The following is a 21713-nucleotide window of genomic DNA, read 5'->3' as shown; positions in this document are numbered from 1 at the left end:
AGTATTATATAGTTTTCCTTTACTCCCCAAATTTCTTAGCATTCAGTGGAAATACCAGGAAAAGTAGAAGACATGCACCAAATATCTTCTACTTGCTGCATGGACCCCAACCTCCACGAGAGCAGAAGGCAGGCGCGAGCCGAATACGTGGAAAAGACACTCGCGCTACTAGAGAACACGGTGTACACGGATGCTGCCACGTACCCGCGAGAAGGGAAGCGCGCGGCCACGGCGGTGGTGGTGGACGGCGACGGGAATCTGATCACATGTGCGACGGCAAAGGCAGTCGACACAGCGGAGGCCGAAGAAATTGCCGTGGCGCTGGCGGCAGTAGAAGGATATAGGACAGGCAGGCCTCTAAACATCTTAACAGACTCGAAGGAAGCGTGCAGAAATTACACGAGGGGCAGGATTAGCAAAGCCGCCCTCAGAATTCTTGGCGGAGCCAACTTCGCCGAGAGAAACGTTACGCACAAGTTAATCTGGATTCCGGCCCACGCAGGCATAGAGGGTAATGAAAGGGCAGACAGCCTAGCTCGAGAGACCACGTTCCGAGCAGAGCAGTCGCGCGCCCCGGAGTATCACCCACACGCTTGTGAGGGAGGATACGCAGAAATCTTAAACTTATACAGAGGGATGAGAGCCAAATATCCCCCACCGCACAAAGCGCTAACGCAGGAGGAAGCAACGAGTTGGCGCAGATTGCAGACAAACTCCTTCCCAAATTTATACATCCTAAACAAAATGTACCCAACACAATACAGAGACACCTGCCCATGGTGCGGGGCCACACCCACACTATACCATGTCACATGGGAATGTAAACACAATAAATCATTCCACCAACACAATAACCCGAGTGCGGAGCAATGGGAGAGTCGGCTTACCAGCTGCGAGCTCACGGCCCAAAGGGCCTTAGTGCAGCACGCTAGTGAGGTAGCTAGGCTCAGTGGAGCCCTGGAATAGGGGCCCACCCTTGCTGGAAGAGGCTCCAAGTCGCCGGCGCCCAAGACGACCGAGACCTCGAGACGCTAAATCCTTGAAGGAACCAAAATAAAGTTTCTCTCTCTCTCTCTCTCTCTACTTGCTGCTGAACTTAATCATTTCAGGGCACTAAATATTCTTCAATGAAATTTTTATGAGTCGCAAATGAAAAAAGCTGTACCACTCTACTACTCTACCAATTCTACCAACACTCCTCTGAGGTGCAATAAACCAATATTTATTGCACTTCACTTGCCATTGGAAACCTCATCATCCAATGCGTTGTAAAAAAATTATGCTACTTCAGCTGGCAGCATCGGTGGATAACTGTGATGGGCCTCTGAATAACTTTTACGCAACATTGTAGGCACATTGCTGGCATTGCCTTTGTGGCATGGCGTGCTCGGGACAAACGGCTGAAACAGCCTAACACATGCATACAAAAACCAAAATGCAACCAAAAGCAGGGAGCACTGTGACTTCTTGCATGAGAAAGTGATAATGATGATAACCAAGTGTGATTTTTGTAACGGGTGCAGTTAATGCCGAAAAATCGGGCAGTCTGAAAAAACAAATGCATCCCTTTAACTGCCCTCAAAGGCTCAAATTGCCACAGCCATGTATGAAGTAGCATTAAAATGCTGCCAGTAGAATTGTCAGTAGTGGTGTGTGAAGATTCGAAATCGAATATTCAATTCTAATTGGTTAGTATTCGATTAGATTCAAAAGACACTTTTACTGTTCAAAATATTCAAACCCCCAAAAATTGCCGTTTTTATGTTAGCTTCGCCGCCTTACAGCTGTGCCGTGCGGCGAAGCATACAAACTTTATTGCGGTAAAGCATATTAAAAATAATAAGGAAGCACTCTCATGGGGCCCCTACTGGTACATGCTTATTGCTACTCACCTCTCTAAGCTAAAATACCCAAATACACAAACTCTGCTGCCTCTTCATGCATCTGGATAACACCAGCTGCCAGGTTCAAACCTCAGAGTCTGCTACTAGTCTGGCTAAGTGCATAAACATGTGGTTTTCAAACTGTAAATCTGACTAAGTAGCAAGCTTGGCAGTGTTATTGAACTCTTGTTTAAAGTAGTTGATTACCACCAGGATAGGATGCTTCGATGGCAAATTAAAAGCTTGGCTTTAGAGGAAACAAGGATAATTTTAACACCGAGGAACCCAGATATGTGCTCAATAACGAACACTTCTGAAGCATATTTTAAGCTTAAGCGTAACTGGCCAGCTCGTGAAATCGGTGGTGTCTCTGCCTGAAGCCGCGAAGCAAGCCAATGAGGAAGGCACCTGGAGGTGAAGAGAATTGCATGCCAGGGAAAATACGAAGGGGAGCTCGCTGAGCGTGTGGCATAATAAAGCCACCTAGAGGAATGTGTAGGTAATCTTGAGCGAAGTGGGGATGAAGAAATGAGATAAAGTGTCACGGTGGAGGGAGGTAGGGGGAGGCACGCTGGGTTGACCTCCTCTGCCTATAGCTACAGGCTTTTTTTGCGATGTTACGTATTGAGTTCGTCTCATGTTAACATCGTCCTTGCGAGCCGGACATTGTGTGTTCGAGTGAGAGCATGCAATGATGAGCCAATGATGGTGGCTCAATCTCGCATGCACAAGGGGAGGAATTACGCCATTTTCTGTCACTCACATGGCACTGGGGGAGGGGATGGGGGCTTGTACTTTGGCCGTGTGCGGTCGCGAGGGCTTTATTTTGAAGGTGATCTTCTTTGGTGGCACAGTCTAGGTGGGCTGATGGCTTGTAGCTTTCCGTGCAATGTGTTCTCACCGCTCACTTTGCATAGAAGTGAGCGGTACAGCACGAACAGCATGTACAGTACAGCAGTACTGCTGTACAACAGTACAGTACAGTACAGTACAGCAGTACATGCAACAGTACAGCAGTACATGCTGTACAACAGTACAGCATGTACAGCACGAAGGCCACATTGCTCACTGCTGCTACTGTGATTCGTCACGCCAGCATTCTGACAGCGAGTGTCCGCAGTCATGGAGTGTGAAGTGTATCTATATCTATAAATGTAGTTGTTACATTATTAGAGCTGTTAGACCAGTACAAAAAGGAAAGGTTAGGCACTTTCTTGCATGATATAAATCTGCTTCACTGAGAGTTGGACAAACCGCGCCATAGCTGCATAGCCAGGCGCGCATAATTACACAGCTTCATGCATTTCCAATGCATCCATACAGAAAAACACACATAAGGAAATAATTCATAGTCTGGCTTAAAGGTACACTAAAGAAAAATATCTAATCGAGCTAGATTCAAAGATTAGGCTTCTATAATAATTAATTCATCATTTGTAATGGATCAAAGCTTTTGTAAAAGTGAAAATTGTGAAAAATGGGAAATTTCCATGGTGCCACCTATGATTTTACGGGGCTACCTCTTGTGATGTCAGCACTGGCTGGTGCACAGAGCAGCAGAAACGGAGGTAATGTGGAGATTACGTAATCTCATCTGTTTTGGCACAGGTAATTCATATTGATGGGCAGCAGCCCAGTGACAATTCTATGTGCAACAAGGTCATTATGTCAGCGCAAAGAAAAGCATGGTAGACTTTTAGACAAATAACCTATCGATATAACTCAGCTTACTATTTTCCTTTAGCGTTCACTTAAAGTGTGTTACATATTAGAACTTCATCTTTCAGGATGGTTTCATGAATGCCAGCATATACTTGGGCCAACCAGTTGTTGGAATACTTTGTGGCTTCATGGCTGACAAGCTTCACAAAAAGCAAGTCCTTGGTGTAACCGCCATAAGAAAGACCTTCGAGTGTGCAGGTATGTTGATGGCCATTGTTGTGCACTTGGTTTCATAATTGTTGCTGTTACATTACATTGGAGCCTTGTTATACTAAACCAGTCAGGATAGAGCTAAATCTTTTATTGCATCAAAAGCATGCAACAATCTATTATATAACAGGCAGGACTTTTCTTTGGTCTTTCTTAGCCCATAATAACTTTTGGTACTGTATTGGGAGCTCCTTTGGTACAAGTTCACTTCAAACAAAATGTATCAAAATGTAGAACCTTGTTGGTACGTTTTGGAAAAACCATGAGAAAAAAACATACTAACCAGGAAAACATGATCCGAAGTAACGAAAAACATTCGACAGACTCAACTATTGTTGACATCTGCGTAATGCAAAGTGTCGCACGAATCGCTGATGCACGTCGAGCTGGTGGTGCTCCGGCGGCCCGAGACACGTTTCGTTGTTTTCATTTGCATTGGGTTTTAAGAGGGCGACAGGAAACTGTCGAAATCGAGCTGGTGGGCGTCACCAGATGCCGCCGAAATGAACCGTCATGCCCACATCGCGCTGCCTGCAGCAGGGAACAGCGATGCATTTGGATTGTCGCCTACTAAAGGCATGCACTACACTACCAATGGCGCCACACGCCGTAAAACAGATAGGTGAAGATGCTTATCACAGTAGGTTTGGTGGTGATAGCTGTAAATGTGGCATGTGACGACCCAGGAGGCCAATTGCTTGTACCGGAATAATAAACTGTGTGAGCCATCGTTTTCACATGTGGTGAGTAGCTATATATTGTTCTTGATTGGGCCTGCCTCACGCCTTTTCTTGTTGACATGGGATCTAGAGGCTGGAAAATGTGTACGATCACAGTCTGCAGCAGGGGCCCAGATAGCCACAAACATCCGATAGATGTACCGGATTTATCCATACATCCAGCAAAAAATGGGATCTCCTATGGACGTCCTTCACATGCACATAAATCTAAGGGATGTACAATGGCATCAAAGTTTTGGATGTCCTTTGAACATCCATTTAGTTCATTCATCAGATGTACAGCAGACAAAATTTTGGATGTCTATAGGACATCTCTAAGAACATTACTTCAGACGTACATCATACAAAGTTTTAGATGTCCATGGAACATCTATGAAGTTTGTACTTTAGACGTGCGTTGCAGGCCCCCCATAGCTTTTGCATTGTATGCGCCTTGCATAATTTTGACGTGGGTGATGCTACGCAGTTGGTGCGACCATATCGTGCTGTACCATCAGTTCACATGTAATGGATGTCCATAAGACGTCCCATTTTTGTGTTGGGCATCGATCGATCATTGCTACTTCATAAAATGGATGTTTGTGCATGAAATGTAAATTTTTTCGATACAACGAAATGCACAAGCAGTGCGCGAAGCGAAAGAATGTACGTGCACCCAAACCTTCCGTGTGGCAGATTCTGAGTTTTGTAGACTACTTTGTTTCCAACATTGAAAAGTAATCGAAAAACAAGGTACAGTATATTCAGCAATTAACTGATGTATAGCAGAAAAAAAGTGCAGGGAAATTATGTGAAGGGACTCTACTTTTGTTAAGCCCCACCAAACGTTTTAAAATGTCGACAAATCTGGCGTGTTCAAGTTATTGCCTGGCCTCCAATACTTGACACTCAGTCTCGGAGGCCTTGTGCATCGAACACAAGGAGCTGGTAGCACGGCAATAATGTCGCACTATATTAAAGATGACATTTAAAGACGTTGGAAAAGTTGAATGATATTAAACAGATTTTACGTAGCATTATTGTCCGATTATCAATTAGTCTTATCAAATCACTGATTTCTTCAAATAAGCTACTTTGAAGTGAGTGAAACATATTTATTTGAGAATATGCTTGGCTGCGCATGCGTCTACTGCCAAGGTACGTCATTTTCATTTGTAGGTTTGTCCACTGGCTTATAACCTCAAGTTTCTCATTACAAAAATATTTCAAGATAACGAACGATTTTCGGCGGTCCCGTGTGATTCATTATATCGAGGCTTGACTGTAGTAAAGTCTGTGCAATACAAATGGCAAGGAAACTTTACATGGACCACCAATGAAGAAAAAAAAATGAAGGAAAAATGCTGTGCAATTACAACAAATGACGTAACATTGAATGTAGAGCAACATAAACCAATTTGTCTCTTTTTAAAATTTAGCTACGATAGGGTGGATATAGTTGACTGAGCTTGTTAATACTTTATTTTATCGTCACTGACACTGATGACGCACAAAATTATTTGCGTGTGTGACTGCCTGCCTGTGCAATCGTCAACGTAGAGTGCAGCCTCCCTAACCAGAGGTTATCTGCTTGCTCTTGGAATCATTGGCAGAGACAATAAAAATGCCTACTGTATTAGTGTATTCTAAACCCTCTTTGCCCTTGCAGGACTTGCTGCAGTAAGTGTCGGACTGGTTGGAGTGACGTTTGCCCGGTGCAATTGGGTGGCCGCCTATGTGGCGCTTCTGCTCTCCAACACATGTGCTGGCATCCTCTATGGTGGTGGTGGTGTCCTGCCTATTGACCTCGCACCTGATTTTGCTGGCAAGTGAAGCATTTTCTTTTTTTTGACAGCCAATATTGCTTACTTGCGTGGCAGAAGAATCTCACAGTTTGCTGTCTTACTAAAAACTATTTTCATGCTGGGGTGCCTTAGTGCAGTTGTTTTCGAACAGATGTTTCTTCAGTAGGGGCCCTGCAACATTTCATATAAAAGGTGTAGAATGTGGCTAGTATTAATGGGCATTCCCTTATGAATCTCTTGGTACAAAAAGTTCCTTAATATACCCTGTTTGAAAGGAGTTATCAGCAATCAGGTGTTTCTGTTGCCACAACGCAATGGCCTTCCCCTCGCTCCTTTTTTTTTTTCATTCAGACTGCACTCAAAACTTTGCCACCATGCCCAGGTCATGCCATGTTCCGCATATCTTCATGCACAGCCCCAAGATTGTGTGGCACAACTGTTGCATTGCCTTATCCAAATCCTCCTTGCCTGTTCCAAATCTTCCTTGCCTGATCCAAATCCTCCTTGCCTGATAGATACAGCACAGTGGTATCATTCTTTGCCGCCTGATGGAACCACCACACTATCAGTGATGAAACTTTTTCAGTTTCTTCTTTGGTCATGGATAGTGCTTAGTTATAATATCTCAGAAAATCTGACCAATGGCTGTCATGTGAAATGTGCACTGGGTTATGCACAAAAAGTGGGGGGATTTCAGGAAGTTGAAGGGAGAGCAGGTGGCCTTTCCAACGAAACTGCATGCTGGCTCCCATCTGTGAGTACAGCAACAGTATGAGGCGCAGATGCTCATAGTGGTATTATCTAGTGACTGAGCAGGTGAGTTTACTATGTTTAAAGAGTGGTGCAGAACTCCTTTAATGCTGCATACATAGAGTGCCGATTTTAGTGAATTAATAGACTAATACGCATTTTGTGCCTACATTCCACTTGTTGCTTGGTCGTAAACGCATTATTATGTTGATATCAGAGTCAGTGAAGCTTAACATAATTAGTAAGCACATTCGGGGAATAAAAAGAGTTCAGTTGTCATAACATTTTCTTTCTATATTTAGGTGCTGTCATGGGACTCACAAACTGCATTTCCAATACTGCTGGAATTTTCGCACCTCTTGTGGTTGGCTACCTGACAGAAAGCAATGTGAGTAAGCATGCATATCCAGTAATTTTTTAGCCAATCAGACTGAATCACGCCACATTATGACTCTGTGTTCGTGCACGAAGGTATCTAGCTGTGTACGAAGGTATCTAGCTGTGCCTATCTTTGTTGACCTGGAAGACTGTTGGCGAGTGTGCCCTGAAGTTTTAAGATGTAGAGTTTTTACTGAAATTATGACTATTGTAATGAAGAAGACCTCGAGCATTGCTCCTGCGGCTTGTCCACTGAAGAGGAAGAGGATAGACGCCTCGGCGCTACGGCTCGCGCTCGCATTTGGCCGGGTCTGTTCGGCTGCTCTGCGCTCAACCCGACGTGACTGTGGCTACGGTTTCCCGCTAACTGCCGATAAAACCCGTAACACTACAATTATTGGGACAGCAATAGTCCTACACATATTAGCAGACTTTATATGTGCTGTCCACATTGTAATGGTGCCTCATGATTGTCAGAATTTCTTTAGCCTTGATCTTGAGGCATTCGCTGCGTGAGCGATACTGATATCTGGGCTTGTTCTAATATCCAATGTTTTCGAATATTTGATCAAATATTATGATATTTGATATTCACTCTGTCTTGGATTTAAGCATTCAAAGTACTTGAAATACTTGAAACAAACTAAATATATGCATTTTTTTTTGTATAAGCTGCACCTCCAATTATAACACTCTAAAAAAAAGAATGTAAATAAAAATTTGCATGTATATTCCTTTTAAATAACTGCATACAATGCCCATATTTGTAGAAAGTCTCCATTTGCAGATGCATGAATTATCCACGCCATATCTTTAGCAAAGCAGCTCTGTTTCCAATCTTTCGGTGATGCTGATAATGGAGATCTTTGGCTTAAATGTGGTTTCATGGTAGCGCAAGTCCCGCACTGCCGTGAAAATATCTGAGTAACGGCTTTTTGAAAATAAACTTACTCCAGAAATGAACTTGTTTCCTTTTCTTCATGTAGAGAACCAAGTTTTCTTGGATTTGTCAACATATGGCTCTTTGTTAAGCTTATATACAAATCTCACAATTATTGGAACTATTCACTTCAAAATTATTTGACACTAATTACTATACACTTCAACTTAGCTTCAAATGAAAAAATATATTTTTTTTTCACTTTTTTTGTGTTAATTTCAGGATACTTGCTTAATTGTATCTAAGTGACACGATGTTCTGTTATGCCATCCAAAATTAACTCCATGGTTCTCCTTATCTTTCTCACTAATATTCTGTTTTGTATTTTTTTTTTAAAGAGAACATCCATGTGGTCACGAAGTGATAGTAAGAAATTAGAAGTAGAGATAAGGGGTGGTGAAGATCATAAATTTATTGCTGTACCATTAAGCTTTCACAGTGGAGTAGACCTGCTAGCTCTTACATGGTATTGGATCAGTGTCCCGTACGTCTAGTCTTCATTGAAGTTTAAAAGCATTCTGTGGCAACATGGTAGATCCTTGTATATCAGCTTCATTCTGGTTTTGACGAGCATTGGCAGGCCTATTTCGCACACGCGTCATGGGTACTGTGCACATCATGCTTTATTGAAGATGTTACATAGATTGCAACCGCAGTGATTTCATTTCTTTTCTTTTCTCATTTTTTTTTTCTTTTTGTGCAAATCACAGGAGACCATTGCACGGTGGAATGCCGTGTTTTACATTGCTGCTGCGATGTGCGCCTTTGGAGCCGTGGTATTCTTGGCATTCGGCACGGCGGAAGTGCAACCGTGGGCACATCAGCAGGCCACTCCTCTTCGGGGCTCAGCGGCTGCGCTTGTTCCTAGCGATGAACTTCTTGACGACGATCCACTAGAGGGCTCAAAGGATGCAAGGTCTTACTGCCACTGACAGCATTTAACGGTGTGCCTTACAGCGTCAGTTAACACAGTGGACTGCTTTGTTGTGCTGACTGACCTTTTTTTTCTCTCTATTCCTTGGAGGTGCGAGAGTAGTGTTCCTGCTGATATACTGTGATACCAACAACCATGTCTTATGTGGCGTTTAATTTGCCAGGCTCCCCCTAAGGAAAGCTTTCAAAGTTTTCCTGCTAAGTGCACAAGAGCCCAGTTGGTTTTTAGAGCATCAAGTAGTGTGCTTACTATGTCTGTTTAGTCTCTTCCCGTACAGAAGCGTTCTTTGGTTTTGTAATTTCGTGCATTCTTTACTTTCCTCAAAGATTCACTTGAAGACTGTTTGCTTGTTGTGATGCCCACTGCAGTGATGCAAGCACTTTTATGCCCTGCATTTATGCTTAATGCATTTTATTTTTTCTCATCAGTTGTTCATGTGCTTAAAGAATGGATTTTAGATGATTGACAGAATAGCCATTGAGACGTAGCATGTGCGACTCAATGAAACAAGTGTATGCATGGCACAGCTGACTTTTTCTGCCATTGGCATGCTCTTTCAGTCCTATAGTTTTTGTGCCGTTGAAATGCTTCATGCTATTGCATTTTTAAAATCTTGGGTAGTATATACTTTATTATTATTTAACAGGAGTTTGAAAGTGCTGTATATTACGAAGGTATCTATATTACGTAGGTAGCTAAACAGTAATCTTTCATGGCATGCGCACATTGAACATATCACGAACAATGCAAACAGATCTCTTGGCTACATTCGCAGGAATTTCTCAAAAGCCCTACCCCATTTGAAGTTACTGCTCTATAAAACACTAATTAGACCGAAGCTAGAATACGCGTCATCTGTGTGGGACCCTGGTCAAAAAACACTAGCAGATAACATTGAGTCAGTTCAGAACAGGTCAGCACGATTCATCCTTTCTAATTATTCCCGCACATCTAGCGTTTCTTTAATGAAGTCGAACCTTGGCCTTATTAACTTGCACATTCGAAGAAAAATTTCCCGTCTCTGCCTTTTTCAAAAAATCTTTTACCAAAACAGCTCGCTTAAACAAGACTTAATTTCAGAGCCTTCGTACATGTCGTCGCGTCTTGATCATCGGTTTAAAGTGTTCATTCCTTTCTGTCGCACAGATGTTTTCTTTGACTCATTTCTGCCGAAAACCAGTGCCGAGTGGAACCGCCTTCCCCCCTCCATCGCCTGCATCGAGGAGGCATCATCTTTCAAGACTGCAATAACTGATTATCTTTTGAATTTATCACCTTAATACTAATAATTGTTTGAGCATGTATTTTTTATTATTGTTGTACCCACCCCCCTCTGTAACGCCCTTTTGGGCCCTGAGGGTACTGTAAATAAATAAATAAATAAATATTCGTATAAGGTAATTAAATTTGATTGGTTGACCATCAGCCTATGCTTTGCATCAGTGTAAAAGCACTAGTTGCACTGCTAAACTGGCGTGGAAAACACAGTGTATGCCCCCATGCCAGTGATTGGCGGATTCAAGTTGCTGTTATAACAAATATGTGCTATAGGAACTTGCATGATTCACTCACTTTGAAACTGTCGCCCACATCCAAAATGCTTAGACTGGTGCCTGGGCAATTTTGTCATTGAAAATTAGTTCAGTGGCTACAGAAAAGAGTGCGCATGGCATGAAAACACATGGTTGTGTGCTTTGTAATGTAGTAAAGGAGAAGGCCAATATTACTGTACATTGTGACAGCAGTTACATCCCACTGTGTGGAATCTCAAATCTGGCATCTCAAGAGGATCGAGAAGTGATTTGTTCGTGGAAGCTGCTCCAAGTGAGCTGTTCCAGTGTGCACTTATGCACTGAGTCAGTCGTAGAGCATGCAATCTCTCCTACGTTACAACAAAAGTTAATTCTAATGGAACGTTGGAGTTCACCATTAATTTTTCCCTATTCCTCTGATTGAAGTAGCATTTAGTTTACGTACATATAAATCTAATGGCACACGTCCAAATACTGCTATATGTGACTTTATTTTTATGTGATGTGCAGAGACTGTCCATGACGGATGCTTGCTAGCAAGGTAATGTTTTGGTTTAGTGCATGTGCGCATAATCCATCATGAAAGCAAATTTTACGTACAATACATTAGAAATCTTTGCACGTGCCCAAAATGACCACAGGAGGCTCCTTAGCTGTAGGGGCGCTTCATTCTCCATCTCCCGTACAAAGCATTCTTTCTCCCAAGTACCATAAGCAAGTCAACAGAAATGCTGCCATTTTAGCAAATATTCTGCCATATCAAGCAGATTTCTGGCTTTTTTTGGTGCGGATATTGCACATTAAATGCATAGCAGGCTTCTTAAAGCACATTTTGAATTAAGTTTTTCCAGCAATCTTTGAAGCATTCAAAGCAACATTTAATCATTCTAGTATATTCTTATTTTTTTTATTTTTCTGAATTGTTTCCAAGAAATGATTTTCAGTGCTTATTTTTTGATGATATAGACATTACAATGAAAGTCTGTCCATTCACTTGGCCCATTTGATTTCTTTATTAACATAATGACTTACGAAAAGTATTTGATAATACCCTTGTTGCCTGCAAATGTGACATTGTAAACATACACATGAATATTTACATGCCTTGTATGTTTCTTTTATAGTATCCACCACATTCCCTTAACAACTATAAATTATAGTTAATTATAATTGATACTTCTACTACTTGAAAATTCCCATTTATCATGGTTCATCATCATCAGCCTGGTTACGCCCACTGCAGGGCAAAGGCCTCTCCCATACTTCTCCAACTACCCCGGTCACATACTAATTGTGGCCATGTTGTCCCTGCAAACATCTTAATCTCATCCGCCCATCTAACTTTCTGCCGCCCCCAACTACACTTCCCTACCCTCGGAATCCAGTCCGTAACCCTTAATGATCATCGGTTATCTTCCCTCCTCATTACATGTCCTGCCCATGCCCATTTCCTTTTCTTGATTTCAACTAAGATGTCATTAACTCGCATTTGTTCCCTCACTAAATCTGCTCATTTCTTATCCCTTAACGTTACACCCATCATTCTTCTTTCCATAGCTCAGTTCGTTCCATAAGAGCTGTGTCTTACCATGCCGGTAAGACACAGCTGTTATACACTTTTCTCTTGAGGGATAATGGCAACCTGCTGTTCATGATCTGAGAATGCCTGCCAAACGCACCTCAGCCCATTCTTATTCTTCTGATTATTTCAGTCTCATGATCCGGATCCACGGTCACTGCCTGCCCTAAGTAGATGTATTTTCTTAACACTTCCAGTGCCTCGCTACCTATCATAAACTGCTGTTCTCTTCCGAGACTGTCAAACATTACTTTAGTTTTCTGCAGATTAATTTTTAGACCCACCCCTCTGCTGTGCCTCTCCATGTCAGTGAGCATGTGTTGTAATTGGTCCCCTGAGTTACTAAGCAAGGCAATATCATCAGCGAATTGCAAGTTAGTAAGGTATTCTCCATTAACTCTTATCCCCAATTCTTCCCAATCCAGGTCTCTGAATACCTCCTGCAAACACGCTGTGAATAGCATTGGAGAGATCGTATCTCTCTGCCTGACGCCTTTCTTTGTTGGGATTTTGTTGCTTTCTTTATGGAGGACTACGGTGGCTGTGGAGCCGCTATAGGTATTTTTCAGTATTTTTACATACGGCTCGTCTACACCCTGATTCCGTAATAGCTCCATGACTGCTGAGGTTTCGACTGAATCAAACGCTTTCTCTTAATCAATGAAAGCTATATATAAGGGTTGGTTAAATTCCGCACATTTCTATATCACCTGATTGATAGTGTGAAGACCTGCCAAGGCCTGCCACGCTCTCGCTAATGCTATAGAATTCCTGTACGTTACCAGCTATGTCCTTATTAATCAGAAATCCGACTTCTAGTTCTTGTCTCTCTGTTAAGCCCCGGTAGCACAGGACGTGCTCGCTCTTTAGCATTCTATATGCTTCATTTGTCCTCCTAACTTCACATAGCCATATTATATCCCATGTACTGCCCTCTAATTCCTCCAATAGCACTGCTAGACACGCCTCACTAGATAATGTTCTAGTGTTAGACATTGCCAGGTTCATCTCAATGGCGGCCTGTCCGGATCCAGAGATTCTTAGCACCCTTTGCTGTGTCACAGGTCTGACCACCGCCGTGGTCAGTTGCTTTGCAGCCGCTGGAGGCTGAGGGATGGGGTTTGATTGTTGTATTCATATAAGAGGTTGTGGCCAGGTAGTGCACCAGGGTGGCCAATCCTGCTCTGGTGAGGGAGTGCGTTACCGGTGCTGGTCACCGGGATCAGGCTGCACTCCAGGCCTGTTTATGCACTTTTATCAACACGCAGATTTTTTTTTTTTTTAATCCAGTGGAAAATTTCGCGGCACCGAGATTCGAACCATGGTCCACTTGCACACGAGGCGGATACTCAGCCACTACGCCACCGCTGCCCCCCTTTGTCATAGCTGACCTTGTTGAAATCTTTCTTAACATATATTTAGTAGACTGAAAAGTATTTAGCATACCCTAGCTGACTTTCACTGCTGCATATTAGTGGAATATTCGCTAGAGAAATACACTAGACTTCCTTTAATTCAAGTTTGGTTAATTCGATCCTGACCGAAAGTCCTGTCTGCTGCCCATGCATTTATATAGGCCAAAACTCTAATTATTTCTATCCTAAAATGCGCCCTTGCTGAATAAATTGAATAGTCAGCATGCACTCACTGACCCTTATAGTCACCCCAATAGCAACACCTTTATTGGAAATGTATGCCTCGGCAACGCTTAGGGGACAGTTAACACACAAGTCCCCCTTTGAAAACGCTTACTTTTGGCCTGCCCTAGGAGGATCTTTAAGCAATAACTGTAGCTCACAATGTCTGATTATGGCATTTGCCCAATTTTTAACACCCTCCTTTTCTTTTTTTTTTCAAGTAAGTTGGGTCAAAGATTGTCTGTGTGGCGCAAACAGACAAAAATAAAAAACTGCTTTCGCCGCAGTTGTATGCTTTACATAACACAACTATATTGCGGCAAAGCTGACTTTAAAAATCATGCGGCAAAGCTGACTTCTATAAAACTGGTTACTGTGGTGCAACAAATGTTAGGCCATTGCCCATTTTGGTTGCTAAAATATAGGATGCACCTTATATTTCTACTTTGTTTAGGATCTTTCGTGTCAGTTCTATGTTAGTTTTGTACTTCCGACAATTACGCGAGTAGAAACCCTTACGGGTGTGCTATAATCAGGCAAATACTGCCAAATGAATCAGTGGTATGGTTTGCGCTTTTCTCTGCATCTCGTTTATATAATTTGACTCGCCGGATAATTTGATCGATTTTCTCAGTCCGGTCAGGGTCAAAATAACGGAGGTTGACAGTATAGCAACACTGGTTTACAGAGTGAAGCAGTGTATGCGATTCCTTGTACTGTGGTTTCATGCTTACTGGTATACTGGGTGCATACTTCACTGGCCAGTGTGCATGTGCCTGGTAACTCATTTTGTTGAAGCGTCACTTGCTCAATTGCTTTTTGGTGCCTTTGCTTATGATGGCCTGCATGCGTGTCACATTCACAAGAATGAATGCAGGCATGATTGGGCTTATTGAAATGTATCACGTGGAACTGACAACCGTCTAGACGCACCAGCCTTCATTTTTACAGTGATGGCTGTAATTGGTTCTTTCAGCTTTTAACGTGGATGTATGCCCATCGTTAGGCTGCACCACAAACCTTTTCACAACCTCCCTAGTTGCTCCAATCAACTGCTCTAATGTTGTCTAAATGTTCCTCATTTAGTCTGAGGCTCTCCTTTGCGACCTTCTAGCATTTTCTTTTCATTTCATCCATGCCAACTTGCTGGGAGCTGCAGCTCTCGCCTGATGAGGGCAGTGCTTGGATCATTGAGAAATCATCACATTACGCTTTCATTACTTTTCCTACCTTGTTGCCCAGCCTGGTTTTATGTAATTGCAAGCGTGCAACGTGTTATGCTTGCTAGGCTTGCTTTGTCTCCTTGTCTGCCTTTGCTTTCTTTCGCAGTGCTCTGCTTGTTTGTGAAATTTAGGGGAATCCAGCTGATTCCAATTTCTTACTGGTTTAATTAAGTTAAACCACAACATTATGTTCAGTGAAAATGAGGAATGGAACAGAAATTGATAGGCATGAAGTTAATAGATAGGAAGATGGCAGTATGCACTAGACTTAGAGAGGAAAGACTGGTAGCTGAAATCTCCGTTAAGTTTAGGCGGAAGAATTTGCAGCTGATGTAATGTACGGAACAGATTACAAGTGGACTATTACAGTAGCAGCAAGAGTGCAAGGTAAGGGAAAACAAATTGAAGGCAGCAGAGGATTACATGCAATGATCAGGCTAAAATATTTGCACGTGTAGGATGGAATTGGCTGGTGCAATACAGCAGCAATTGGAGATTACCGGGAGGGAGGCCTTTGTCTTACAGTGGACATAAAATAGGATGGTGATAACATAACCCTTTCAGCCACGAATTACGATTGACTGTTGGTAAATGGGTGAAAGCTAACATCATTTTATGCCAGGGTGCTGGAGACTTCAAAGCAAGCAAGTTAAGGTGGGATGAGAATGACTGCGGTTTATAGAGACCCATCATAATCATAAAGTAATTAAATATTTATTTAATGTGGAGTCGGTCATGCTACGTCTCTTCATCAAAAATATTAAGTCACCCGCTCAAGTTGCATGCATAGGTTAATTGTTGGGTGCAAGCATACCAACAAAGTAAAGAAAATCTTTCGCAATGGCTACTTAAACGCCCCACTTCAAATGACCCATCAAACACGGCAGTGTCTTCGCCAAAGCGGTCGTCTGAAGCGACACCATACTCTCAGAAGTGAAATGGGTGTACTTTAGGAAAGCAGAATGTTCAATTTACTCAATGTTCGTTGTCTATTCCTTGCAACCACTGCACAGTAATGGCATAATGGCAAAAAAAGTGTCCTCAAAAGTGTATGCCGAGACTGAAGGGGCCAAAGTTCTGACAAATGTTGGCATCAATTTCATATGGAGTGTATGCAACCTCATCAGTCAGGCTTTCATTTTCGGCAGGTTTAACAAGTTATGCCACTTTATTTACTGTGTTCAAAGAGTGCAGTAGGGCATTTAAAGTGTCAGTATAAGAAAACATAAAGCTAGATTAGCAGATTACATTTGTGAAATAACAAAAGTAGAGCAGTGGTTTTGTATGCCAGAAAATTACGTAATTGTGAAAGGGGGTGTACCAATGCTATATTAAAGCTCTGACACCAGCTTCCCATGGTGTTTTAGATTGCAGCACTCTCTATCAGACGTTCAACCAATGCTTCTTGAGAAAGATCTGAATGTCAACACCTGTAAAACAAAACATGGTTATCGTGACACCATTCTTTTTTCCTTGTAAGGATCACCTCACTGTAAACACAAACTATGCACTAACAGCATCCCACGTAAAAAAGAATGAGAATTCTGAATTGCTATGACGGTCATTTAAAGTAGATGCACTCGCTGTAGATGTGTCCAGGTATACATTTTTCCCGTTGTTCGAATAGGGCCAAAATTAGCAGCAATGCAGAGCAGTCCATGAAAGCATGCTATGATGTCATCAGTGCTTTTATTTGGGCATGCAATTTAGAGAAACATGTTTGGTCCTCTTGTCTTTTATTTATTTATTAACTTGCATTTATGCAGAAAAATTGTTGTTCAGCGAAATGATTTAGCAATGCATTTATGCTGAACAAACAGGAGTTCTTGAAGAATATTCTGTCAGCGTTACATGACTGTTTCCTGTTTTTGCTGTTTCTAATGGTAATGAAAAGGCCAAATGGGAGGGTTGCACTTTTCAATACATGATGGCTTTTTTTGCATCAATTATCCTTTGCTATGCTTGAAGTCTTATTCAAATCCATGCAAATGCAGATGAAGAATGTGTCAAAGACAGTGCGACAGCTTATACAGATTTCTTATAGTGAAAAGCCTGGATGCAGAAAATTCACTAAAGGAAAGCCCGAAGTTTGCTGGCCTACATACAGCTTGTTTTGTCGCCAACTGGCAAGTTGTGGTTGTTGACAAGCTTATGCAACACTGCTTGCAACATTGCTTGAGCATGTGGCCATGAATATTTGCAGCAGTCAAAATATTTGACACCCATTAAAGTTATCGCTGCATTGTGTGCAAGTGCCGCAAGGCAGGGACTTTTTTTATCTCTGACACATCTTTTCATGTAGCTGTAACCAAGTTTTACTAACTGTCATCATGTGCATACACTTCACATGTTCATTTGTGAATGTTTGCAGATGTGCATAGGACCTGAGGGCAAGGATGAAATGTGTTTCTTTTTAGGGAAAAGAATGTTCAGAAATTGTGACAACATAACAAATTTTGATATGTTGCCAGCATTAAAGTTGTGCTTGTGTGAAATCTTGAAAATAAGCTTAGCTGGGTCGATGACTTTTACAATGGCTCCTTAAAACTACTTTTTGCTCGTTAAAGAGAATAAATTACTGTTAGCATGAGATAGCACTGGGCTTTACTGTACTTTGTAATGCAATAGTGTTCACACTGTTTGAGATCAGGGTAATATGAAGATCTGGACACGTAGCATTTATTTCTGCGGAGCCATGTCTTATGTAGCTTTTCTGCAATGCTCTGTAAAAAAAAGATCTGAAGAGCTGCTTTACTATATGAAATGCCGGTAAGGTGTGCTTTTACTTGCTTATATTTGAGTTTGCTTGTTGTACAGTCTGTAATTGATTGACAGAGCAAAATAATTTTTCGCGGCTGTTTGTTCATTCATGCATGCACTGTTTTTTTATGCGATACCTTCTGAAACTCATTTGCACTGGGATGATGGACGCATCTTTGAACACATGACTTGCACTGTTGGCAGCAGGAGTTTGTGGGCATGCAAGCATAGACGTAGTCACAGTGCAGCACCATGTAATCCACCAGTTGTGGCTCACTGGCTACGATGTTTTGCTACTGAGCACAAGTTCATAGGTTCAATTTCTTGCTGTGGTGTTTCGGTGGGGGCAGAATACGAGTTTTAAATGCTCATGTATGTTTAGATTAAGTGCACTCATATCCCGTTCATTTTTTTTTTTGCCATTGAACCACAATTTCATTTTATTTGCTGTGCCATGTGACCTTGCGCACCTGCTGTTACAGTCCACGATTATGTTGAGTAGACATGCTCAACATAATCTGGGGCAGGTGTGAATTGCAGCTTCATCATGTGCAATGCATCCAGATCAGAAGAAACTGATTGTTGAAGGAGCATTAGCTCGTGATAAAGCTAATGTGTGATACAGCTAATGTGTTATGGACCTAATGCTCACGGCTTTGACGCCATCTGTCAATTCAGAACTCGTGTTATTGTAGTTGTTAAAATCAGCAGTCCAAGATGATCATTGGTGCAACAATAGAGATACAAACAAGTGCATCTGCAAGAAAAAAAAAGTGTACATAGCACAGCAATTCATGTGTTATTTGTGGACTGTTTTGTCTTGGTGAACGCGTGCCTAGTGTCCACAAAGCCCTTGCGCATCACTGGAGTTTTGTGCAATATATAGCATAATGAAACCCTGTGCATCCATTCTCCTTCAACTTGGAATTGAGAGATAGCTTTTCTGTGCCACACTACATATGAAGTGTATTTCTTCAAAAGCTCTTCATGGTAGTGAATTAGTAAGCATTGGTAAATTAGTGAAGTTGTGTAATGCAGTGCTAGATCCTTTAATGTATGCTAGCATGCGCAGCTAATTAAAACTCGCTTCTAGTTATGTTTGGCATAGTACGTTTGTTAAGGCATTCATGAGCTGCACGATCAAATGCTTTGCTAAAATCTAAAAGAATTGTGTCTGATTGTCTGTTAGTGTCAAGAGAAGAGGCAAGTGAGGGAATCACCGTAATTAGCTGGCTTACCATTGAGCATCCTTTTCTGAAACCATGCTGGTGAGGTGCTAAAGTTGGAGTTTTTCTTGGGAAACTGGTTAATTTGTTTAGCAGTGATATGCTCAATTAATTTACAACAAGGTGATATTAAAGAAAAAGGACAATAATTCTGTACAACAAGATGATCTCCTTTCTTAAATTAAGATAACCAAGGTTATTTTCAATCGGAACATGCAGTAGATATATCTGCGCATGACTACCCCATTGCTTACTTACATTCCAGATTAAGCAGTGAAGTCGCAGTGAAATTAAACTTCTTGCAGATTTCGTGCTCAACAATTTTTTGCAACACATGTGGATTTTGTTTCTTTCTGTTTTTTTAGATGTTCTGGAAGGCAGTGCAGTCTTGTTAAATACTTATTCTGGAATGTTGGGACAAAATGTATCGAGATACTGCACCTTCCATTGATCAACTTTGCATGCTGCGAGTTTAATGCGCAACGTTGATATATCTTATATTGTTTGGTTTCAAGTAAACTGTTCTGTTCTAAACTAATTTTAGGCTGGTTTTGATTTTTCTGACTGGTGATAAACGAGCCACCTTACTAATAATAACATTGTCTCAGGTTTAGGCAAACAAGTGTACCCTGGTTTTGCGACATTGAAGTTTCTGTTCACACCTGCCTTCTTTCCTTATTTTTGTTTCTCCAGGACTCCTGGGTGTTGTGTGGTCCATATTTTGGGTGCTTCTAGCTTCTGGCAGTCCTGAAAGACACAAGTTCATCTCAATGGAGGAACGCATCTATATAGTTCATTCTCGGGACGCCAACTTCTCAGAGCACAAGGTGACTAAAGTACTGTTCGTGACACTCATATGTCCACATAACGAAGCAAAGCCTGCGTCAGTTTTATGCATTTTTCTCCCAAAAATGTAGTGGTGATGATGAATTTTATTCCTGATAATGATTGGCACTCCCATTTAATGAAAGGCAACATTATTTGATGCCAGCAGCAGGATTAAAATGTAAAAATGTGGTTACAAGATAGACGCGTACATGTTTCTGCATCATTGCTGTTGATGAGTGTTTCTTCTACTGCTACTATATCTGAAAGTTTGCAACGAACTGCACAGGCTGTTTGAACAGAAGAATGTTTTGCATTAGGGGGATGCAAGCGTTGTGGCGCCCTAGCATTTGCACATACCGCGCATGCACATACCCTTACATAGAGGTCTACGCATGCGCAGTACCATGATCCCAAGCGCTAGCAGGCCCAATGCTTAGGTCCCCTAATCTAAAGCTCTCTGAAGTCTTGCTTCTGTTAAGGGGTCTAGCGTTGTTGAAAGCACATCAACATTTGCATGTGTAGTATCACGCTCAATGTAAGCTGCAGTGTGCAAGCGCGCGGCAAAGCACTCTATCAAGATGTATAAGGGCACCGGTCGGTGCTGTTTTCTTGATATAAAGGGAGAGGGTTCTGGTGCCCTTGTTTCAAAGTTGGCCCCTTGCCTTATTTAGCCCTCACTCCCAGTCTAGTGCACAAAATCTTTATCTCACGAAAATGATAAGGACAGATAGTGGTCACATATTGTGCGATCTATGCGTTATTCATTGTTATACGCACTTCAGCTGGTAAATATCATAGATAAGAGACAGTGAGTTTGCAGCAAGGTTTATATTGTGTGCATTGCTATTGTACTCAGGAACAGACAGAGAGAGAGAGCAACTGTTAGCACTGAGTGGTAAAGCAGAAACCACTGTGACAACGCATTTGTGATGCAAATCGGTGCTGCTATACTGCTGCTAGAGCGTTTTGCCACGTGCTCATCCATTGCAGCTCATACTGAATGAGAGAGTGCTTGTTGGGAGGCATTATAGCATGCAAACCACAAACAACAAATTTCCAACACATCTTTGGCATGGGTATTGACTGGTGGAAATGTGCGACAGTTTTGTTGTCTCTTGACCGGAACATATGTTCTGCTTCTGCATATATTAAGTTTGCTACCACATCATCTGACCCTATCATCTCAACATTTTAATTTCGACTTGTGGCTTTTATGTAAATTTGACGCAAGGTCAACACTAATTTTCTCTTTATAAGCGCTTCTTGTAATTTTTCAAGTTTAGCAAACTGCTTGGTCTTTGTCTGCACGTGGTCTACGATATCATACATTTTGTGACCTGTGCGTTCCGGCATCCCAGAGACCATGGTCAGTGCTTTTGCTTTCCTCCTGCCTTGTGAGCTGCTTTCAGCATTGGCTAGATCTGGTACACTTACACTTTGATATACCGAACTTCAATATAATGAAATTCTCAATACAATGAAGTATTCAACTTTTGATAACTTGTGAATAGAACACCATGTATTTCGAACCTCAATATAACCAAGTGTGTCTATGCACATATTCAGTATAAGGAAATGTCACTGCTG

At 41.8% G+C, this 21713-nt stretch overlaps 1 protein-coding gene across 7 annotated transcripts in view; it reads left to right on the top strand.

Annotated features, from left to right (window-relative positions):
• Positions 1–21713, top strand: part of LOC135901332 (sialin-like) — a 52801-nt gene that overhangs the window by 13662 nt on the left and 17426 nt on the right. For 2 of the 7 annotated variants that reach the window (XM_065431082.2, XM_065431081.2), the window contains 4 exons: positions 3671–3803; positions 6204–6359; positions 7392–7477; positions 9118–9323. In XM_065431082.2, coding sequence (XP_065287154.1) covers positions 3671–3803; positions 6204–6359; positions 7392–7477; positions 9118–9323 — 581 coding nt within the window. Of the gene's footprint in view, positions 1–3670; positions 3804–6203; positions 6360–7391; positions 7478–9117; positions 9352–10487; positions 19192–19991; positions 20126–21713 lie in introns of those variants that run through there. The other 5 variants (XR_010564094.2, XM_065431084.2, XM_065431085.2 and 2 more) reach the window with 5 other exon arrangements.

The sequence above is a fragment of the Dermacentor albipictus genome, chromosome 3, assembly GCF_038994185.2.
Source record: "Dermacentor albipictus isolate Rhodes 1998 colony chromosome 3, USDA_Dalb.pri_finalv2, whole genome shotgun sequence".
In the NCBI taxonomy this organism is placed as follows: domain Eukaryota; kingdom Metazoa; phylum Arthropoda; class Arachnida; order Ixodida; family Ixodidae; genus Dermacentor; species Dermacentor albipictus.
The sequence above is the reverse complement of the archived record's forward strand: the minus strand, read 5'-3'. Positions and strand labels throughout refer to the sequence as shown.